We start from the raw sequence: 21,359 nt of genomic DNA, 5'->3' as shown, positions 1-21,359 counted from the left end.
TTTACATTCATACATATATACATGTATGTATACATTTTCCTTTTGGCATGGACTTTGCATGACTCGCTAGCTATAGATTACATCTGTGTTCAGCCAACAAGATGCTGATCCCTATGCATCTAACTAATCTCCCAAAAAAAGAAAAAATGTGCAAACCCTCAAAACTTTCAACTTATTCATATAAATCTAAATTGTGAGAAACTTAACTGCCACTAGAGTTCACAATCCATTTCAATGCTTCTGCAGGACACCATTTAGATATGTATTTTTGTATAAATTTATAAAATGCCAAGGTCAAATGATGGAGAACTGTCAAGGCTAGGATTTTGTGGGTGTAACTGAGGAGTCGTCTGCTGCTTCTGCATTGGCAATCCTGATTTCTGTTTAAGAAGCAACGTAGCTTGTGCTTCAACTGCGTCAAGATCGAGGCCCTCATAAAACTGATCATCATCATAAAGTAAGTCCTCATTTGCATCACTGTGCTGCAAGTCTCTGCCTGCAGCCTCTGACTGGCATGAGAACTCTCGCTCCAAGTTCACTGCAGGAACAGATCTTGAATGATGAAAACTCAATTTTCTTTTTCGACTTCCAATCTCTCTTTCATATCCTGGGGAAACACCAGCTGTACAAGGTATGACTTGGGAGTTGCAATTCATTTGGAAGGACTTTGAATCCACCCTGATTGGCTGATTTGTACAATCACTTTGAGGTGTCTCCAGAGAGAAAGATGTTTTGCCACAAGAACTCCCAGTTTCAGTTGTTGGTGCCACAGAATCAGGAGAAAATGTAGCAGAACTGCTTGGCTGCCTCTCCATGGGTGATTGGGTGAGCAATGATCTCCTGTTGCAGGACATTAAAGAAAATTTTTGAAGAATTTCAAAAGCCCACAACCCTGGAGGCATGAATGAGATTATAGAAGAGCATTCAAAATTTACTGACAAAAATACGGGGACATGCTCCATAAGAAACTATAAACATTCAGGTTACAAGCAACCACATTGATGCCATACTTCACAGGAAAAATAATTTAAAGGAGAAAAAAAATTGAACAAAAACCATGCGCTACAGGATAGCTGGCTTCCTACTTCAGCCACAGTATGGATTCTATGCAAAGTAACATATATTCACTAAGAATCTAGATTGTTAAATTTCTAAAATCAAAGGCAGTCATATGGATTCCTCAGCGTATATTTATATGGTAATAAATATAAAATCATTTTAGAAAGTCTAATCCTGACCCGCAATACCAGAAATATCGAATTATAATAGACCAAAGAAAATAAAATGCACGTGAGTTTTATTTTTGAAAAGTTATGCATTATTTCTTAAGAAAAAAGTTATGTTCAAAGTTTCCTGTAAACGAGAGTAAAAACTTCAAATAAGCACCTCTTTGTTCCCATTGTCAGCTTTTCCTTTCAAATGTCACTTGATCACACAATTGATGTTTTACTTGAAAGAAGTACAAGTTGGAGACACACTATACTACCATTTGATTTTTCCAAGATAGTATATTCAATAATATGAACCTTCAAAATAATTTTTGGAATCTACTTGCGTTCATATGAATGGTGTTCCAACATTATACATAAAAAAAGTTCCTTGAAACCATTAATGATTTGTGACCAAGGGGGGTGGGAGAGAGAGAGAGTATTGACCTGTATATTGCCATCATGTCAATTCCACTATTTGCAGACTGAGTACCCGCAGCTGTAGGATTTAACCTGTCATCTATGAAACTATCATTTGAATAGTTTTCTTGGTCATCTTCCTCATCTTCAGATATATCGGCGTCCGAAGATACCCTGATTTAACAGCATCCTCAAATGTTACTTCTAAATAAAAACTTCAGTTTATCATCCACAAAATAATAACTAAAATAATGGACAGAAAATATTTTTTTATGCTTTTAGGAGGAAATGTAACTACAAATTTACAAAATAAATTTAGCTATGCGTCATTTTTAATATAGCATAAAAGTATGAGCTTACTCAGCTTCCTCCTCAATGAAATCCCTCACATCATCAACTGGCTTCCTTTTACCTAAGTAACAACAGGTACCACGTATTAGTAAATATGTCACATAAAAAAAGAATAGGCAGCTGAGCAAGTAGCAGTCCTATAAAACTATGGTGTAACTGGACTTTTAGTCACAGAGAAAAGGATCACTAAAAACTAGTCTGTCTAAGCATCAGAACGCCAAAAGTAGAAAAGTAAATAAATAGTAAATAAATAAGCAATACTAGAAAGGACAAACATCTAGTCTAGATGCATTTCAATTAATATTCATGATACCTCTACCATGCTTAGTATGGAGAGGACTAGTACTACAAAACAAGTTGGCAAGGTTTGCTGTTGGTACAACATTATTTGTCGTGCTTTCCCGATTCCTAATTTTCCAACGATCCCCAACTTTGCGCAGCCTTTCAAACTTCCGTGCTAGCTTTACACTTTCAAACTTGTCTCCAGAACTTAAATTCCAATCTTTGCCACAGCTATTGTTTGTAAGGTCTGGTAAAACAGCTTGGGCTCTGTCAGTAATTGGTGATGTGAAGGTACAGCCTCTTATACTGCCACTCTTACTCGTATTATGCAAGGGAGTTTGATTTTCATTATCAATGTGAGAAACAGAGACATTTCTTCCACAGGCATTGCTATCCATATTAACCTTTTCACTTTTTCTAGGACTTGAAGACTTCAATAGCAGTTCATTATGTAATTGGGCAGGTGAAACAGGGTCAGGAACTTGATACTCATTTCTGTTATTTGATACTCCTGCATCATTCACATTTATGTCAGTATGAATCTTATACTAGGGTACGATAGCAATCCCAGGAAAACTTATCACAATTTGAATTAAGATGAAATCTTACTAATTGCATTACTCACCACTATTATTTATAGGAGACTCTGGAACAACTCCACTCTGGATTAAATTAGTAAGCCGTGGACTAAGCTCACCATCTCTGAAAACATTATTGTCTTCATCAGCCAGCAATAAGGGTGCCTTACTTTCCAGAACATCAGGTGTCTCACAAGCACTATCCCCTTTATTTGACATATTTCCCTTCAGAATTGGAGTTTGAGGAATATTTTCACCCCCATTGAATGTTTTCTCCATCCAGTTTTCAGAGTCACACAATCTAGACCTAGGTGACACCTCATTCTTTACGCATCTTATATGAGCCGTTTTAAGATCTTCATTGGCTCCAGCTCGAGTAGTTATTTCTGTGTGCTCTTCGTCTGAATTCCATGCATGGCAAGAATTTTGCTTCAAACAATCCAACTTAATACTTCTTGCACTTGTACACTTGGAATGTGATAATTCTTTCCAAGGAAGTTCAGGGACAGATATGATTAGGACCTTTCCAGAAGCATCAACATTTACAACATTTGAACCAAAGAGGAAAGAGTGCCCATGAGGACGTTCACCAGGGAAATCGCATTTGCTATGCTTCTCCTTGGTTTTCAATGTCCCAGTAGGTGATACTTCAGAATCCAGTACCTTTCTTTGTGACTGTTTGTTTAAAGAATCATCAAGATTCAGCAAATCTGCACCAAAATCTTGAACATTTAAGTAGAATACTTAGAAAATTGGTAGCACAGTATGAAGAATCTCCATTTAACATAAAAAAATGGAGAAAAATCATTTAACATAAAAGTTATCCTAATAGAGAAAAATCATTTTCCTTAGTAATTATCTGCATATAATCTGAATAATTCCTCAGAATAAACAGAAGACTTTTGGAATAACAAATATTTTCTTCTCACACAGGCCTGTTTGAGGTACCTTCTCTGTTGTCATGTTGTTCAACAGTGTCATCTACCAAGCACTTGTCTAAACAGATGTCATCCTGTCATCATTAAGTGATATATAAGCAAACATAATACAATACAACAAGACAAACAACTCAACCCCATAGATTGAAGCAAACCTCAAGAAGGGAAATTCCGCTGTCCCTAGAAAAGGATAGTCCTTGCAAACATTGCATCATATCGATTAGCATTGTTGTTCGATGCGAATGCATCACTTTATACACTCTTGAGGGATATGTTTGGAAGTGAGGAAAGGCAATAAGTGATGGTTTCCATGCAATTTCAAGAGGGTGGAAATACTTGGCAACTAATTCAGTCTCAGCAACAGTTAATTTTTCTGTAATAACAGGTGTCTGAATAGTGTTATCATCTTTCACTTTCTTTCCACGACGAACGAATTGTTCAATTGAAAGCTCAACACATTGGACTTCAGGCTTGAAAATATGAGGAATCTGCAATGAAACATGTACAATTAATAGGCTTGAGGCAAGATTATAGTATCAAAAGATATTAAAATGCAGTATGTCTTAGAAGAACCCACCATCCTCGGACTAGAATGGAAATTGAAGCTATTTATTCCCCCATTACGCATGTGTTTCACCATGTTCTTACTGTTTTTTTTCTTTCGATTGTAACCCTTCAACTCTGACCCTTCACAGGCTAAAACTAGTAAGACTTGTCAAGGATTTAGGATTCATTGCAATATGCAAAGAACAAAGCTTGTAAGAAAAGGATAATGAAGAAACAGAAAAAAAGAAACTATATATACTGGAGCTTGTAAACGTGGGGAAAATGCAAGAAGTTCATTGCATGTTCATACTGATTTCAACAACAGCTGACTACATAAAATGCATTATTCATATGAGAAAAAGATATCAACTCGTCCATCATGCTTCCTTCCAGTTCTCCCCATCCGTTGAATCATTCTCAATGGTGACACGTTAGCATCAAAGCATATAACCAGATCAACTTCCATGATATCCAGGCCTTCCTCGCCAATTGATGTGGCAACAATGACATTGTATCCACCGGCGCGAAATTTCTGTGGGAAATCTAAGTAAGCCAATGCAAGGTGCTGAGAAAAGTAATGAAAGCAACATAGTTACCTCCAAAACAGCTTGCTGAACTTTTTGTGACTGCCCTTTTAATGCTTTCCCTGTAAGAAACTATAGTCAATAAATTTCACAAATAGATACCACATCTAATATAAGTGAACCTCAATGCTTAAGCTATTAGGGAATGGGCCAACAACGTATATCAAGCTAACACCCTCTCTCACATTAGCATCATCTTATACTAAAATATACTAAATTCCATTAAAAATTATTCTTAATGGGAAAAAAGAACAAAGTAAAGAATCGAGCTTCAAACCTGAACTTTGACCAATAAACTCCGTAGCTCTAACTAAATTGCCGATGTTTGCCAATGCATCCATTATGTCCCTGTATACCCAGGTAGGTTTTTTACATTTTACATATAAATTGCATGCAAAAACAATAACAGCATTATCAATGAAACAAAAATGAAGAAATTGTTGCACCTGACACTTCCCCTAAAATTTGAGAAAATGATAACCCTTGATCTTTGTGGATCTTTTGTTTCTGCAGTCAGATATATAATTATCAGTCACTGAGAACTAGCTATTAAATCTCCATAATATTTACTTGTCTGTACATGAGCAATTGGTCCATCAATTGGCTCACAGATTTAGTTAAGTTTTGACTTGGCTATTATTTGTTATTATTGCTGGATAATATAATAAATCTCTAATACAATATAAGAATCCAATCCCTTAAATCCCTACTTCAGCCATAAGATCTCTTTCACTGAAAGTAAAGCTGGGTACAAGTTTAAGGCCCTTGTTTGAAGAAAATTTGAATAAAAAAAAAACTTAATTTTTATGCAAATCAGCTTTTGATTAAACGATATTAGAACATGAGACAGGCAGTGCTTCTAACATTTATAAGCTTCTACACTTGGTAAGCGGGACTTGTACAATATTTTTTTTATAGGAAACATAAATATTACATTAATAAAATATAAAAAGGGAGTACATCAAAGGGGACCAGCAGTCCACAAGTATAAGAACTACCACAAACTACAGAATAAAAGTCATTAGAAGAAAAGAAAAGGCACACAACAGAAACCATCAAGGAACAATAACAGCAAACAAACCCCCCAATTCCTAGATGAATCAAATTAACTGGGATGGTCCTAACATTACGACCAGCATTTGATGACATATACAATAAAATTAAGATAACAGGCCACATACTGAAATGATCAAGCAGTACTTCTAACATTTTGAACAATTTGGGACTTGGAGCACCATGAGACAAACTTTGCTGCATTATGAGCTTGGCTTTACAAATATCTTCATTTCTACTCATATACCTTGCAAAAGACCTGAAAAAATTAACTTAAACAACTTACAGTCTTGAATTGCTTGTTAAAACAGCTTCAAATCCATGTCATCAACATTTAATACACAATAGATTAACCATGATACTAGTTATGTCTACACAAGAAATTTCTGCCATTCAACTCAAATTCCAAATAGTGAATTTCTGTTTGATTAAGTCAAACATCAGTTACCATGATGGGACAAAGGAGGGTGTGGCTTTCATGTAAAATTAAAATTTATCTTAAAATTCAGAATATAATCTGCCTCAAAATTTCTGAAATGAAGATTTGTTTGCAAAGTTTTTTTTGATGCCCAGAAATCCCCCAGGCAGACCTGGCTTTGAAACTGCCCCCCCCCCTCCGGAATTGTCTGATTCCAAATAGATTATAAGGTGATTCTCATTTAAAGCAATAGCCTGTGACACTAAATTTTCCAGCTGCATTACTAACACTTCAATGAGAAGGCTGCTAAATAAATTTGACAAATTACTACAAGAAGAAAGTCGAGTGTATGATGGTCTCACATAAAATATGCAGGCATAGTTATTGGAATCTACGTATGAGCTGATCAAGACAGTTAAAAAATGGAGAGTGCACAAGGACAAACCCTTGTTTTAATTTTTCTTCAAGCATTTCATATGCTGGCCTTATTCCATGGCTTGATATTAGCTTACGAATGTGGTAAAGAGTAAGGAGTACTCCAAAATAACCTTCAACGTCTCCACACTTAATTTGGGGGTCTGGAGGAGGTGCTTGACGAAATTTCTCCCTTGAATTAAGTAATTCGCATGGGCTCAACTGCAAGAATCCCCACCCCCCCATGTAGACCCAAAAGAATGTGATTTTTTTTCATTAAGAATTAACCAAAAACAAGGGTCAAACTGATAAGGCAGTAAATCCCAAACATTAAGAGAAATGGTCATTTATAGAGAGGCCTATATGTTCCTTAAAGCTAGAAGAACATCTGAGGCACAGCTTCTTTACAAACCAGTGAATATATTCCCAAAGCTAAATTTATACTATTATTTTCTCATAAACTAGCAAACTACGGCTGGACTCTGAATAAAGTCCTGAACTACATACCAAACTGTCTGACAAGAGAATATTACTCCACATTTCATTGTGAAGAACTGTAAATAGGCTAACAATAGAATATTCTTACATAATCAAGGTGGATATGCATTTTAGTGAACTTCCATGGTTACTAAGTAACAAAACCAGAAATTCCTACAAAAATTTACACCCACCCCATTCATTACAATGTTTGCTAGCATGTCCCAGAACAGAATAGGAATGCAAATAAACAATTCCATCCAGCAGAGTTTTCCAAAGGGAGATTAGAAATGAACCATACAGTCTGAATGTCTCTAGTTGAGAGAATTCCAATTGCACAAAGCCTGGTTACAAATGGACGCACCGCTTCCAAGAGCTTATTGTCTATCTCAACAGCATCTTGACCCATTGCAACCTAGAAATCTTGCAATAAATTTGTTTTCTCTACAAGAAAAGAGTTTTGTAACAAGAGATTACAATACATACCTCAATCAACTCAATCTCCCTGTTGTGAACATATTGTTTGACATCAGGGTCGTCTTCATCACGATATTCAAGTGTTGATATACATAAGTTATCAATAACTTGCTGAACAGCCTGCTGCTTTGCTGTTACATTGCATATAGCTAAGGATCTAAATTATTACATGAATTTGGTAGAAACCCAGTATATATTAGTCACTTACATCCTGGTGTTGCGGTCAAAGCTAAAATTCTCAGTTGCACTTGTGCAGCCATTAACTATAAATTTAATTATCATTAGTATTATAAACACTAAGTTTATCCAAAAATAAGACACCAAATCAATAACAATAATGATAAAATACCACCACTCTGAACCACCACATATGGAAAGAATGAACAAACACAATTTAGATAGATTAGAAAGAAACAGAACAACAGACCTCACGAACTGCAACACTGTAAGAATAGTTTCCTAATGCTCGGTGAGCTTCATCGATCACCAGGCATACCAAGCAATTAACTGAGCATGTGCCTGCAACAAATTACCAAGGAGCAAACTCCAGTGACGAAAGATCTATCTCAAAAGGAAAAAAAAATATATATATATATACATATTTATACATATACATATATATAGAAAAATTCTCAAATCTCATCACACAAGTATTTGGACATGGTGCTGTTTGAACAGCGCCATTTGGCTGTTTGACCGACGCCTCAATGTTTTTCATCCCATTTTTGACAAGGTTGATTACATTAGGGTACCACCCAAAGATCGAGAGTTAACCCTAAAACCTATGCCTTAAACCAGTGCAATTTGGCTATTTCAAAGCATCCAGATGGCACCACGTCCGGATAAGACAATGAGTGTATATTACTCACACACGCACATATATAAAATGGGATTGGAAAATACTAATTTACTCAAGGGGGTCATGATAAATATAAAAACAGTTAATCTTTAAATTGATCATTTTGTACATATAAAAGGGGATAGGAAGATCTTTAATCCAGAAACTATTTTTCCAAGTGCATATTAGTAATCATTCAAGAGAAAATATTCTAATATAAATTACAGTAGCATCAACCTGTACACAGATACTTACTAATAAATTTCCTATTTTAAAATTTTTTATAAGAAACAAGACTTTATCAAAAAGTCAAAGGACTACCAAAATAATATCCAGCAGTGGACAAGAAGTCCACCATCTAAACAAAGAAAAAAAATTTCATTCCAAAAAATACAGAATCAGTCTGCCCTTCTACATTACACATAGGAAACACCTTTTCACAGAGTTTTTACATTATATTGAAAAAAAAAATTTCAAAAATCACCCACTTGTCATTTAAGAAATGCCAGTGTATATAGTTCAAGAATTAATCACCAGACTCAATGTCCTTCTCCAGCACTTGTGGAGTAACAAAGAAAACTCGTTTAGTTTTCCAAAAGCATGCTCTTTTTGTAGGACTTATCTGACCTGTCATATCAATTGTCCATTCCTGCAATCAGTTTGATCAGAATTTTCTCATAATATGTTCATGAATAAAGTTTTCAAGCAAAAACCAAATATTGAGCAAAGCACTGCTTAAGAGTAAAAGAGGTTCTTTTTTTTTTTGGCCATGAGAGTAAAAGAGGTTCTTACTTGTGGTATTCCTACAATATTATGGCATGCTTCTATTTGTTGCGTAACAAGCGGTCGAGAAGGAGCAGTAAAGACTATCTTCCCTGTTGTGGAAAGAACAATGTCAATGTTTCATAACTTTCCAAAATAAACTTGAGAAGTCCACAATGCAGGAAGCTGGAACAAATGAGGCTTCATGGAAAACGATTAAGACTATATGCAAATCAAATATAGAAAGGAAATCAAACAAACACGAAACAAATATCAGAGTGTGTATGCAAAACCTGAATGACACATTTGGTCAGTGTCAATGCTCTATTAAGATTTTAAACATCCAAGCGAAGCATGTGATACATGTGGAACAGAACAAAAGAATTGGAATAAGCATCCATGCATTTGGCTAAGATGCATGGTGCAAATTAGATTACCATCAGGGAACCATCTGAAGTAGTTATACATCACAACTGCGGCAATAAGCGTTTTCCCAAGTCCCGTTGGCAATACCACCAATGTATTTGATAAAAGTGCTGTCTTGGTAATAGAAAATTGATAGTCACGCCGAGGAATATTAACTGCATGGTTAGAAATAAAATTCAGAACATATATTTAATTTTTGCTACACTTAACTCCAAACAGAAGAAAAAAAAAAAAAAAAAGAGTGGAAAAGATGATCGTGCACACACATTAATTCAATAACTCAATTTGTATCACTGATAACACCACCAAAGTCTTGAGGAAACAGTCAAAATCACAATCTGTTTAGCAAAACTCACATCCATGGTAAAATGTCGCATGCATTTGAAATTTTGAACCCACATTAGCCCAATAACACCACCCACTAGCAAAAAATTTATTTTGATGGGAAATGTGATTAACGATCTAGTATCCAGAGCAATAAACCATTTGGTTCAACTAGAACTACACCCAAAAAAATCAAATTTCATATTCACCTTCAAAATCCACATTCGAAAAATCAACTAAAACCAGCTTACCCACTTCCCCAAAACCCAAAACACAAACTTTCACACAGTACCTACAAAGAAAATTACAAAGAGAATGCGAATACAACCTGGGTATATCCAACTTTTAGCTGTCTCAGCATCAATTTGAACACAGGACACTCTCTCATCACCCTCACTACATTCTCGACTCTGCGGCTGAGGCCTGGCGTCTGCCTTCCCCATAAACTTGTCGAGGGTGGTTTGGCGTGAAGTCCCAGGCTTCTTCTTGTTATCGGAGATTGGAGCAATTGCGTTTTGCACTGGGGTGTAATGGTGAGGAGGGGCAAAATGGGAAGAATGGTCTGAGCGGGAAGAAGTAGCAGGCTTTGCGGTCTGGGTAACCTCGTCGATTTCTTTAACGGCTGCTTCCCAATCAAACCCATCGTCGTCGTCGCCATCATCGATGATTTGGTGAGGATTGGTTGAGGTCATTGTGAATGAAATGGGAACTGGGAAGAGAGAATGTGAATAAACCCTGAGTGAGAGAGTTTGGCGGTAAAACTTGAAGAATGGCTCACTTCTTTCAACACCGAGAATTTCCCAGCACGCTTCTATATGGGCTTTTGCTCCTGCTGCTATTGGACCAACTAATAAGAGAGATGATATTGGGTCTAGTCCAAGCCCATATATTTTTTTGGCTGGAGTCCAAGCCCATATGTATGAATAGGCACTAGCAATAGAAAACTACTGAAAAGCAGAAAAACCAGATAACATTTTCAAATTCTCAACTCGTTCTTTTTTTTTTTTGGGTACGCTGGGAGCCAAAGCCCAAAAGAAAAATATAAGATACCACAAGTCCACAACTGAAGCACTAGATATGAGCTTAGAGCAAAGAATCGACCTCTCTAGGAGAAGAGTCAGACCACTGCACACCTAAAGAGCAAACTGATCTAAAGAGCGTATACCAAGCCAGTCAGCCCTCCAAAATAAAATGTTGTTACCACTGCCCACTCTCCATTTAAGGCTTGTAGAAAGCAGATTAGCCCCAAAAAAAACAGCCTTCCAGGTGCACACCAATAAACAATGATAAGGAATAGACCTGAGATTATCATGTAACAAACTCTAAAAGTATCCCAAAATTATTAATTCCATGAAGACCAACCTTATCTAAGACCCAAATACCTCATCATTATTAAGACTCTCCAATCTAGGATTAGCAATATGCTTGGTTTTACTGGTCACACTTTGAGCTAGGGGCAAATTTGCCCATGTGTGAGTGGAAATTGACCTTAGTAAGCCTCTGATCCCTTCCATTGAAGTTGAAGGGCGTGTGCTTAATGTTGCGTATGAGGGGATAAATTTGGTTTGTTTTGAAGTGGTTGCTATGGTCATGGGAGGAATACTTGGTCTGTATCAATTCTAGAGGCTAAGGCTTAAGTTAATAAGGATGAGTCCAGTGGTTATCTTAATGTTGATGTGCCTGTTGGGAATATGCCTAACAAGCCTGAGGAGATTGTTTCCAAGCAGCTCTGGAGGCTTCTTCTAAGAAGGCTGTGAATGATCATGTGCTTTCTGGGGCTGATGTTCCTAAGAAATTGCATGGTGAATGGATGTTTGTGAAGCCTAGATGGAGGAAAAAGCCAGAGAATGTTGTTGGGGCTGGTCCTAGTAAGGTTAAGGCTGATGAAAATACTGGCTCAAGGTTTAATGTGTTAAAGCATGCTGTTGAGAATGAGGATGCTAGTCAACAGGGTGTTGTTCCTCAGCCTATACCTGAGGCTGTGCCCATTGTGATGAAGGGTGCAATGGGCCATGACCCATGAGTGAGATGATTGACTATTTTTTTTTTTTTGGTGATCAGATGATTGACTCTTGGTCTGGCCAATAATAAATGTTTGAAGTTTGAACTAAAAGAGAGAAGAAATAAAACAAATTGAAATTTTTTATTATTTGATATTTGATGGTGTGACAGATGATGTGTGAATCTAGTCTTTGGAGACATCAGTTCACACCAAAATTTGGGATAATTCTTGGTGCCTCTAGAATTACTCTAAATATCAACTAAAATGTTGGATAAGGGTTAGGCCAACTAAAGTTAGCTCTCTATAAAGTTTCTCAAAAATAATAGTATTATCATAGTGATCATTGGTCCAGGTATGACGAATTCCTGTAAAAAGGAAATCAGTCCTTCAATGCTTGGTAAGGAAATAGAATTGATCACATAACTAATATAGAACCCCCATTTTTTCTTCTGTATTCAATAACAGTAACATTGGACCCAAAGAAAGTATTGCATATTGATAAACGAAAACGATAATATAACTCAGTAATCCACTTTCAATTATTATGAGTAAATACACCAATGAGATGAAGACGGGTAAATCAATCACTAACGGGAGCTGGACAAGCAAGAAAAAGCAATGTAAACTGCTCAGAAAGAAAATAGAAGATAAACACAAAGCACATGTCACATAAAAAGATGATCTAGAAACAAATGATACTTCCTATACATGAGTCTGAACCAAGCACACCATACTACCGACCAAACCAACCTCTAGGTGGCTGGACTTCCCCATCATTCATCAGCTTATCTAGCACCACATTCAGGTCAACTGCCTGGCCATTGTCTGTCAGCTTTCGAACCGTCGCCCTAACATGGTCTCTTGGGAAACCCATGGTTGACACATTGTCAATCACATCATCAATGGGAACCTTGTTTCCAGTCCCAACTGAACCTGAACCACCACCTGCTCCAGAAGTGGTAGGCACTGCATGTGGTAATACCCGAGCAATTGGCAGCTGTGGGTAGCCAGTTCCTCCACTTTGAGGTGTAGAAAAAGAAGAGAGTTGTTGTGGTTTCATGGAGGAGGCACCACCTTCTTGAGGTAATCCACCATAATGATATGGTTCACCAAGCCCAGATGGAGGGCCATACCCAGAAGAAAACCCTGAACTAGATTTGCTAGATGGCGGCCCATATACATGAGAAGCTGGACCATAATACTGTTGGGAGGGAGGGAGTCCACTGGGCGTCTGAGAAGGTGGCTGGCGAAGATTGGGGGGATAGTTCTGGGAAGGAACATAAGGAATCTCTTCAGCATGGTGGCCTAATGTAGGCTGGAATTGAGAGGGATTAGAAGGTGCATGCGAAGGGTGCTGTTGAGGCAGCTGGGGAGATGGCTGAGAATACTGTGGTTGAGTGGTAGGTTGAAATTGTTGATGTGGTGGTATGGCAGGAGGGGGGAGTGGCTGCTGACCTGAAGGAAATTGGTATTGCTGATTTGGGGCTTCTTGAGTCTGGCCAGGTGCTGGAAAATAAGGGTCTCGCTGAGGAACAGGAGGGATCTGGTTCTGAGAAAACTGGTTTGGATGTTGGACTGGAGGTGGTATACTTTGTAGCATAGGTTGGGGAGGAGCATTTGGTGGAGAGACAGCGGGATGTGAGTATGGAAGGTTCACAGGGGGAGGAAGATGTTGGTGAGATTGTTGAGGAGCAGAGGCGGCTGTCTGCGCAGAATCCATGTGCATAGCATTCTGAGATTCCGGTTGAGGGTCTACCTTGGGATTAGATACCTGTATCTTCTCAAGCTCCAGCTGAGCCTCTACTATTGCTTGCTTGTCCTTCAAAACCTGAACACCTGTTTGCACCTGTGCTTAATGTCGGGAAAAACAAAATGAATGAGAGAATGAAAAAAACAGCATAAGCATGTACCAAAAAGAAAAATGCAGCATAAACACATAGGCTAATATGATAATAAACTTAGATTCAGTTTTCATGCTAAGTCAACTAAATGCTTGCTTTCACCTACACAAACAAGTAACCTTACTAACAAGACTTTGCTCTAAGACATGCTTGGAGTCATCTTGTTTGGGTAAAAATGTTTTCAGACCAACACAATTTAAATCCCTAGAAGATAGATTTTTAAGGTTTTCAGATTTGGGGAAAGCATGTGGGATGCGTAGCTCTGCTTTCACACTCTCTATTTAGTTCAGGGATCACAATGAGACATGCACTCACAGATAGACAAAAGGAGACAAATAGAGGGAAATGCTACCTATAAGATTTCCAGATGAACAAATATGTCATCTGTTTTACTAAAACAACAAATGCAGCTACAATGCTATCCTCAAACCAAAAAGAAGGGTAAAGAGGCAACATACATCTCTAAGAATATTCTCCAACTGTCTCATCTTTCCATCAGCATTCCCATGATTGTTTCCCACAGATATCTTCAAATCATCCACAGAGTTCTCAAGGTGGCGGGTTCTGCTCTCTAGTTGTGTTAGTCGCGCACTAACACCTTCCAACACATGTAGTAAATTGTCAACATGCTTCTTCACGGTGCAATCAATCTCTGACATAATTGTAGCATCAGGAACATTGCGGTCTTTCTCTAAAATAAATGTTGCAGGATTACTTGAATCCAGAGAACCATAATTCTGTATGAAAAATGGAAAGAGCAGCACCATGTAAATGTAATGAAGTATAATTGTGTTTCTTATAAAAAAATAAAAAAAAAATTGAAAGTTCAAGCTCAGATACAGTTATCAACCAGCAATGCCTGACTAAAGTCCACAAACAGCAGAAAGATTTTCTTGGAAAATCAAGCAAAGGCTACTATATTTGAAAAAGGGAAGGGAGAGGGAAAAACAATAACTATAATCCCCTAAGTTTGTTATTTAGTTTGTACCCTTTTCCACTTGTATAAAACTTGGATAAAAGCCCATCATGGTAGACATCAATACTTCCAAGAGCATCATCTTCGATCGATCTACTCTCAAATAATAACAGAATGGCAACAAAATCATTCAAAACGTTATTGTACTAGTTCAGGCACTACCCTAAGGGAAATTCAGTACAGTCATAACCAATTACAGAACATTTAACTTTTCTTTTTTGGTATATTGTACAATACTGAGGACCAGGTGTCCTCTAAAGAACAAAGGAAAGCCCAACACCATCATCTATGTACACCAAAGCAACTGCTAAATATATCCAAGACATCTATAGAATACATTAATAAACAACAGCAAGTCATACAAAATTAAAGTCCTCACCAATTACAGAACATTTAACTTCAGCTGAAGCCTGAAGAATGCCATACAAAACTTCAATATGGTAATTAACAAAAACAATTGTACAAAATATCACTACACATAGAAATCAAACACAAATATTGATTCCCTAAAAATATAAAAAAACTAAAAAATAAAAAATAAAAACCACTGAAACTTAACAAATAATACTTTTTAATTACCAAATGATAATCCCAAGCAAACAAATAACTTTATGGACGGAAGAAAGAGAAAGAGTGAGAGTCTGAGTCAGAGAGGGGTTAATTACTCTGATAGGAGAGTTAGTATTGGACTTGGATTCAGCAGAGTTTGACGCTCTAGTGGATCCTCCTCCTTCTCCACTTCCAAGATTAGGCGCAGCATCGAAACTCAAAGACTGTGAAGAGACTCTAGTGATGGGATGAATGGGCTGGAAATCGTAGTTAGGCAGGATCTCTTCCTTCTTGGAAAGCCCATTGCCGTGGCCCAACCGATGTTCTTCCTCTTGGGGATGGTTCTTCAGATCAATGAAGTCTTTGTTCTGCTGCGATGATCCTTGTGACAGATCCATTATCTGCTTGTCCATGTACGATGTCGTATTCATCGGCGTCGTAATCAACAAAATGTTATTTTTTGTAACCAAAATTTCCAGAGTCCGGTTGCAGGAACCAAATCAATTGTTCATCTATAAAAATTCCAGTAAAGGAACCTAGAAAGAGGAGAATCATTAAAGTAGTCAATAACAACAAAAAACAGAGTACGGTTAAATATCTCAAACTGACTAAAACAAACTGGAAGTAGACATGAGGTTATTAAATTCAGTTCATGTGCATCAGGATTAGATATATGCACTGACATTCATTAAAATTACTTACCATGAAATGCAAACAATAATGATAAAGCAGATAATCATATTATCATAGCGTTCAATATAAAAAGCAATAACAGTATCAACTTAACACAAATTCATGGACATGTACCAACTCAAATTTGGATGTTACTTAAATACCAACCAAAATTAATGGAATTGACCTCATGAACCTATAAGAACATTAAGGTACATGAGCAACCCCCTCCCTACGTATTGGCATTCAAATTCAGTAACTCACCTGCCCCAACTATTAAAATCTAGAATAAATTACTCTCAAGTCATGTTTTTGAAAGATTTTTAACTACAAACTCAGCCAATTAAAAAATTAAGTTCAAGCTCAATTTGTCCAAGGTTTTAGGTTGCAGAATCTGCCGAGCGCTCAGCAATTCCCAACGAGCGCGGACAGTTTGAGCTTCTACTTAATTTTTGGGCCAGCTGGGGTTTGAGTTAAATTTCTTTCTCATTTTGGGTTTCTAATTAAAGCACCCTAAAATCTAAGGATGATTTGTTTAACCACTTAAAATCCTAACTCTATTGAAAATCCTTAATACAAAAAGCAGTTGACCATAATAGATGAAAACACCAAACAACATCAATAAATTAAGCCAGTGAAAAAAAAAAAATTAAAAAAAAAACACTAATCATTAACTGAAAGTAACTTTATACATATACATATACATACACTATCAAATTATAAGTTAAAAGTTATACAATTTTCATTATAGTTGGGGTGAAGTTGAGTGGAAAATTAAGGTATTTTCCGAAGGGTAATATGACCTAGACCAGTATTACTTATCGAATCTGCTTTAGTAAATGCAATAAGGAGCAACTTGAACAAGTCACCTACCTCTAGCATACCACACCCGGTTGCATTTATCTGTGCAGTCTCAAGCTCATTTCAAGTCAGAAGAGTATACAGGGGAGATTTTAACATCTTTGGTCCTAGGATATTCTATCAGATGCCTTGGATAAAAGACAATGTTCAGACATTAAAAAGCAAAGGGTAAGACTCAAAACCTTCCATCAGTGTTCCAGGCTTATCTAATTTCTTGGAAAACCCTTCATTAGCCAAACTTGGACTATTTCTGATCAAGTTTTTTTTTTTTTTTTTTAACATAATTTTTAATAGCTGAAATAATGCCCATAAAGATTACAACTCAAAACAGAGTACAATTTCTCGGAAAATTTTATTTAAAGCTGCCCACTAAAGGAAAAGTCAATAGATTACCAACTTGCAAATTCAACTCAACAATCATCATCCAAAAAAAAACCAAAAATTTTAGAAAATTGATAATCAGACTCTCCAAGCTATTGAAACCTAAATATACCCAATCCAGAATAAAATAAAAAAACAGAAATTGTTAGAAAATGGCTGTGAAATTCTCAAGAAATTCAACACTAATTTCATGCATTCAAGTGATTAAAGGAAATCATCGTCAGCCTCCACGAGACCCAATCCATTAAAACCCTAAACTCACAATCAAAGTCTCAAAACGAACCTAATACCCCGATTTTAAAGAGCAATAAAACGAAGCATGAAAATCTGAAGAATGAGAAAGAGTTCTTACCAGTTCTGTGGCGAGTGCGAGAGTCGGAGATGGAGAGCAAGCAAAGAGAAATGCGACAGAGAAATTTCTGAAACCCAAATATGCCCCCTCTTTTAAAACAAAATGGAAAGGAAGAACCTTTTATTATATTAAGGGTAAAATAGTAAAACAAAACATCAGTTAAATTATAAAAAAGGTTGAATTGGTCAGTCCCTTCCTCTTCTTCCACCAGAAACTAGTATTTTCCCGCCGCTCCCTCCCAAAACGGTGTCGTCCAGTTCTCGGCGGCAGATAAGATGAGAGGATTAAGCTGACCAGGCCCTCCATTTCATTTCTCTTGCTTATTCGGTGAGCTCTCATTCTTTCTGAATTTTTATTTTTATTAATTAATTTAATTTTTATTTGCTGTGTTGCTGACTTTCTGGAGTTCATGTTTTATTTTTTTAGCTTTAATACTGAATGAAAATAATCTGGTTGTGTTGCTGTTTTTGTTATAATTTGATATGGTTTTGTTCAAATCAGCAATGTTGGCATGTTGCTTTAAGTTTAGGTTTGTGTTGTACTCATGTTTTCCCCCAAATTACTAAATAAAGATACCTGTTTGAAAAAGAGGAGGATCTATAATTTTAATCTATGTTAATAAACGACTACAAAAAACAACCGGTAGATTGGGTATTAGACTCAACTAAAATGTGGAGAGAACAATATTCATCTTTCTTCGTATCAGTGGCCAGTGGCCACATCAGAAATTGTGTAACTTGCAGCTGAAATTTTTCTTGTTCAAAGTTACTTAATCAAAACTTGTTAGTTGATTTGTCTTTCCATTTACTTTACTGATCAATTTTGTTATGCACACAATCTCTCACACACGCGCAATTGTACTGATCAATCGTATAATAACTGTTAAATTTGTATAAAAATGGCGATTTGTCTCACACCTCATACTTGTATAATAACTGTTTCCATGTTATTGTATAATAACTATTAAAATTGTATAAATACGGTGATTGGTCTAACAGCTCATGCATATGTGGTAAAATAAAATGCCCTTTCTAACACTTACCTTAACTCTGATTTTGCAGGTTAAATATTGTTTCTCTTTGTTAATTTGATGAATGACCCTTGATCTTGAGAATCAAAATTGGGTCTCCTACTAGCCAGCTTTCCCCAGTCACATCTTGCAAATTTGGGCAAAACCATGTGATCAGTTCTTGCTCACAATGTTCTCACATACAGCAGATATATTTATAGTGTATGCCATCATCTTATTCTCATTTCATCCCGAGGGGCCTTTCTATATCTCAAATCCAAAGATTCATACCCAAACGATGGAAAGAAGGTACTAAACAATTTGAGAAATCATCTGTGTCATCTATTTTGAAAACAGGTTCAACCGTTGATGATTCTATGATAAATTCTCTTCTTACATCAATCAAGAATTATGCGAGCGAAGGACATTTATCAAAGGCATTCAAAACCTTCTCTCTTATCAAGCTTCGTGCCTCTTCTACTACTTCCTCTGACCTTATCTTACATTCCATCTGTTCTCTTCTTTTATCTTGCGCCAACCATAAATCATTCCCACAGGGTATACAGCTTCATGCACAGATTGTCAGATGGGGGCTTGAACAACACCCCATTTTGGTTCCCAAGCTGGTCACATTTTACTCAAGCTTTAATCTCCATGTTGATGCTCATATTATCACTGAGAATTCTAATATATTGCACCCTCTACCTTGGAATTTGCTCATCTCTTCATATGTTAAAAATGAACTTTTAGATGAGGCTCTCTCTACCTACAAACAAATGGTCAGTATGGGGATTAGACCGGATAGTTTCACTTACCCATCTGTTCTCAAGGCTTGTGGTGAAAAATTGGATATAGGTTTTGGGAGGGAGGTGCATGAGTCCATCAATGCTAGTTGTCAGGAATGGAATTTGTTTGTGCATAATTCATTGGTCTCCATGTATGGGAGATTTGGGCTTATGGATGTTGCTCGTGACTTATTTGACAAAATGCCCAAAAGGGATGTAATTTCTTGGAATGCAATGATTTCTGGTTATGCTTCCAAGGGCATGTGGAAGAAAGCATTTGAGCTGTTTGAAAGCATGCAGATGGAGGGTATTGGAATTAATGTCTTAACTTGGAATACCATAGGTGGAGGGTGCTTGAGGACAGGCAATTGGACCGGCGCACTTGAGTTGCTTTCTCAAATGAGAATTTGTGGTATTCAATTGGACTCGGTAGCATTGGTTATTGGTTTGAGTGCTTGTTCCCACATTGGAGTAATTAAGTTAGGGAAAGAAATTCATGGTTCTTCTATTCGTAGTTGTAGTGATGTGTATGATAATGTCAAAAATGCATTAATTACAATGTATTCCAGGTGCAAAGACCTTAGGAAAGCCTATACTTTGTTTCAATTGATAGAAGATAGGAGTATAATTACTTGGAACTCCATGCTTTCTGGTTATTGTCGCATGGATCAAGCTGAGGAAGCTTCATTCTTATTTAGGGAGATGTTGCGTTCTGAAATTGAACCTAATTTCGTTACAATTGCCAGCATCCTTCCTCTCTGTGCTCGGGTAGCAAATCTTCAACATGGGAAGGAGTTCCATTGTTACATTACAAAACGTGTTGTGTTTGTTGATTATTTATTGCTGTGGAATGCTCTTGTGGACATGTATGCCAGATCAGGCAAAGTTTTAGAAGCTAAAAAAGTGTTTGATTCAATGTCTACAAGGGATGAAGTAACTTATACTTCCATGATTGCAGGATATGGAGTGCAGGGTGACGGAAAAGCTGCACTGAAGTTATTTGAAGAGATGAATATGTTACACATCAAACCAGATCATGTAACCATGGTTTCGATTTTATCAGCTTGTAGCCATTCTTGTCTTGTAATTGAAGGCCAAATGCTATTCGAAAAGATGCTCACTGTGTATGGTATAACTCCGCATTTGGAGCACTATGCTTGCATGGTTGATCTCTATGGGAGGGCTGGTCTATTAAACAAAGCAAAGGAGATTATCACACAGATGCCTTACAGGCCAACTTCTGCAATGTGGGCTACTCTGATTGGAGCTTGTCGGATCCATGGAAATACAGAGATAGGGGAATGGGCAGCTGAGAAGCTGTTAGAAATGAGACCTCAAAATTCTGGTTACTATGTGTTAATTGCTAACATGTATGCTGCTGCTGGTTGTTGGAACAAGCTAGCGAGAGTGAGGACTTTCATGAGGGACTTGGGTGTGAGGAAGGCTCCTGGCTGTGCTTGGGTTGATGTTGGAGATGGATTCTCCCTCTTTTTGGTGGGGGACACAACAAATCAGCTGAGGCGTGAAATTTACCTTTTGTTGGATGGGCTAACTGAGCTAATGAAAGATGCTGATTATGTGGTCACTGAGGATTATTGTTTAGGCTATGAAGTTTTTGAGTAGAGTAGAAAAAGGAGCTTATACTAAACAAAGGGTTGCTAACATATTTCATGTGAATTGATTTCAATTCTTTTATAGTATTAACTTTTGTAATCTTGAGAGAAACACTTGAAGAACCTTGATTTATCAATTTTGAAGTGAGAATATTCTGCTAA

The 21,359-nt window shown here is 36.9% G+C and overlaps 3 protein-coding genes across 3 annotated transcripts; 1 reads left to right on the top strand and 2 right to left on the bottom strand.

Annotated features, from left to right (window-relative positions):
• FANCM (DEAD/DEAH box RNA helicase family protein) lies at positions 1 to 10,950 on the bottom strand. Its single transcript, XM_086243611.1, has 22 exons — positions 10,425 to 10,950; positions 9,784 to 9,927; positions 9,377 to 9,459; positions 9,119 to 9,233; positions 8,174 to 8,265; positions 7,955 to 8,009; positions 7,756 to 7,877; positions 7,571 to 7,684; positions 6,824 to 7,014; positions 6,089 to 6,219; positions 5,354 to 5,414; positions 5,185 to 5,255; positions 4,920 to 4,969; positions 4,690 to 4,855; positions 4,355 to 4,482; positions 3,933 to 4,265; positions 3,788 to 3,851; positions 2,887 to 3,549; positions 2,293 to 2,772; positions 1,989 to 2,040; positions 1,656 to 1,802; positions 1 to 840 (listed from the first exon to the last, which is right to left on the bottom strand). The coding sequence occupies exons 1-22, from the start codon at positions 10,786 to 10,788 to the stop codon at positions 279 to 281; spliced, it is 4,188 nt and encodes a 1,395-aa protein (XP_086099737.1). The 5' UTR covers positions 10,789 to 10,950; the 3' UTR covers positions 1 to 278.
• Positions 10,951 to 12,615: 1,665 nt separating this feature from the next.
• On the bottom strand, positions 12,616 to 17,911 carry LOC147285333 (uncharacterized). Its single transcript, XM_086243612.1, has 4 exons — positions 17,791 to 17,911; positions 15,641 to 16,060; positions 14,458 to 14,736; positions 12,616 to 13,944 (listed from the first exon to the last, which is right to left on the bottom strand). Exons 2-4 carry the CDS (start codon positions 15,953 to 15,955, stop codon positions 12,832 to 12,834), a joined length of 1,707 nt encoding a protein of 568 aa, XP_086099738.1. The 5' UTR covers positions 15,956 to 16,060; positions 17,791 to 17,911; the 3' UTR covers positions 12,616 to 12,831.
• Positions 17,912 to 18,010: 99 nt separating this feature from the next.
• Positions 18,011 to 21,359, top strand: LOC147285332 (Tetratricopeptide repeat (TPR)-like superfamily protein). Its single transcript, XM_086244893.1, has 2 exons — positions 18,011 to 18,117; positions 18,852 to 21,359. The coding sequence occupies exon 2, from the start codon at positions 19,024 to 19,026 to the stop codon at positions 21,205 to 21,207; it is 2,184 nt and encodes a 727-aa protein (XP_086101019.1). The 5' UTR covers positions 18,011 to 18,117; positions 18,852 to 19,023; the 3' UTR covers positions 21,208 to 21,359.

The sequence above is a fragment of the Dryas octopetala genome, chromosome 5, assembly GCF_963921425.1.
Source record: "Dryas octopetala chromosome 5, drDryOcto1.1, whole genome shotgun sequence".
NCBI lineage: Eukaryota > Viridiplantae > Streptophyta > Magnoliopsida > Rosales > Rosaceae > Dryas > Dryas octopetala.
Note: the sequence above shows the minus strand (reverse complement) of the source record. Positions and strands in the feature narration are given on the sequence as shown.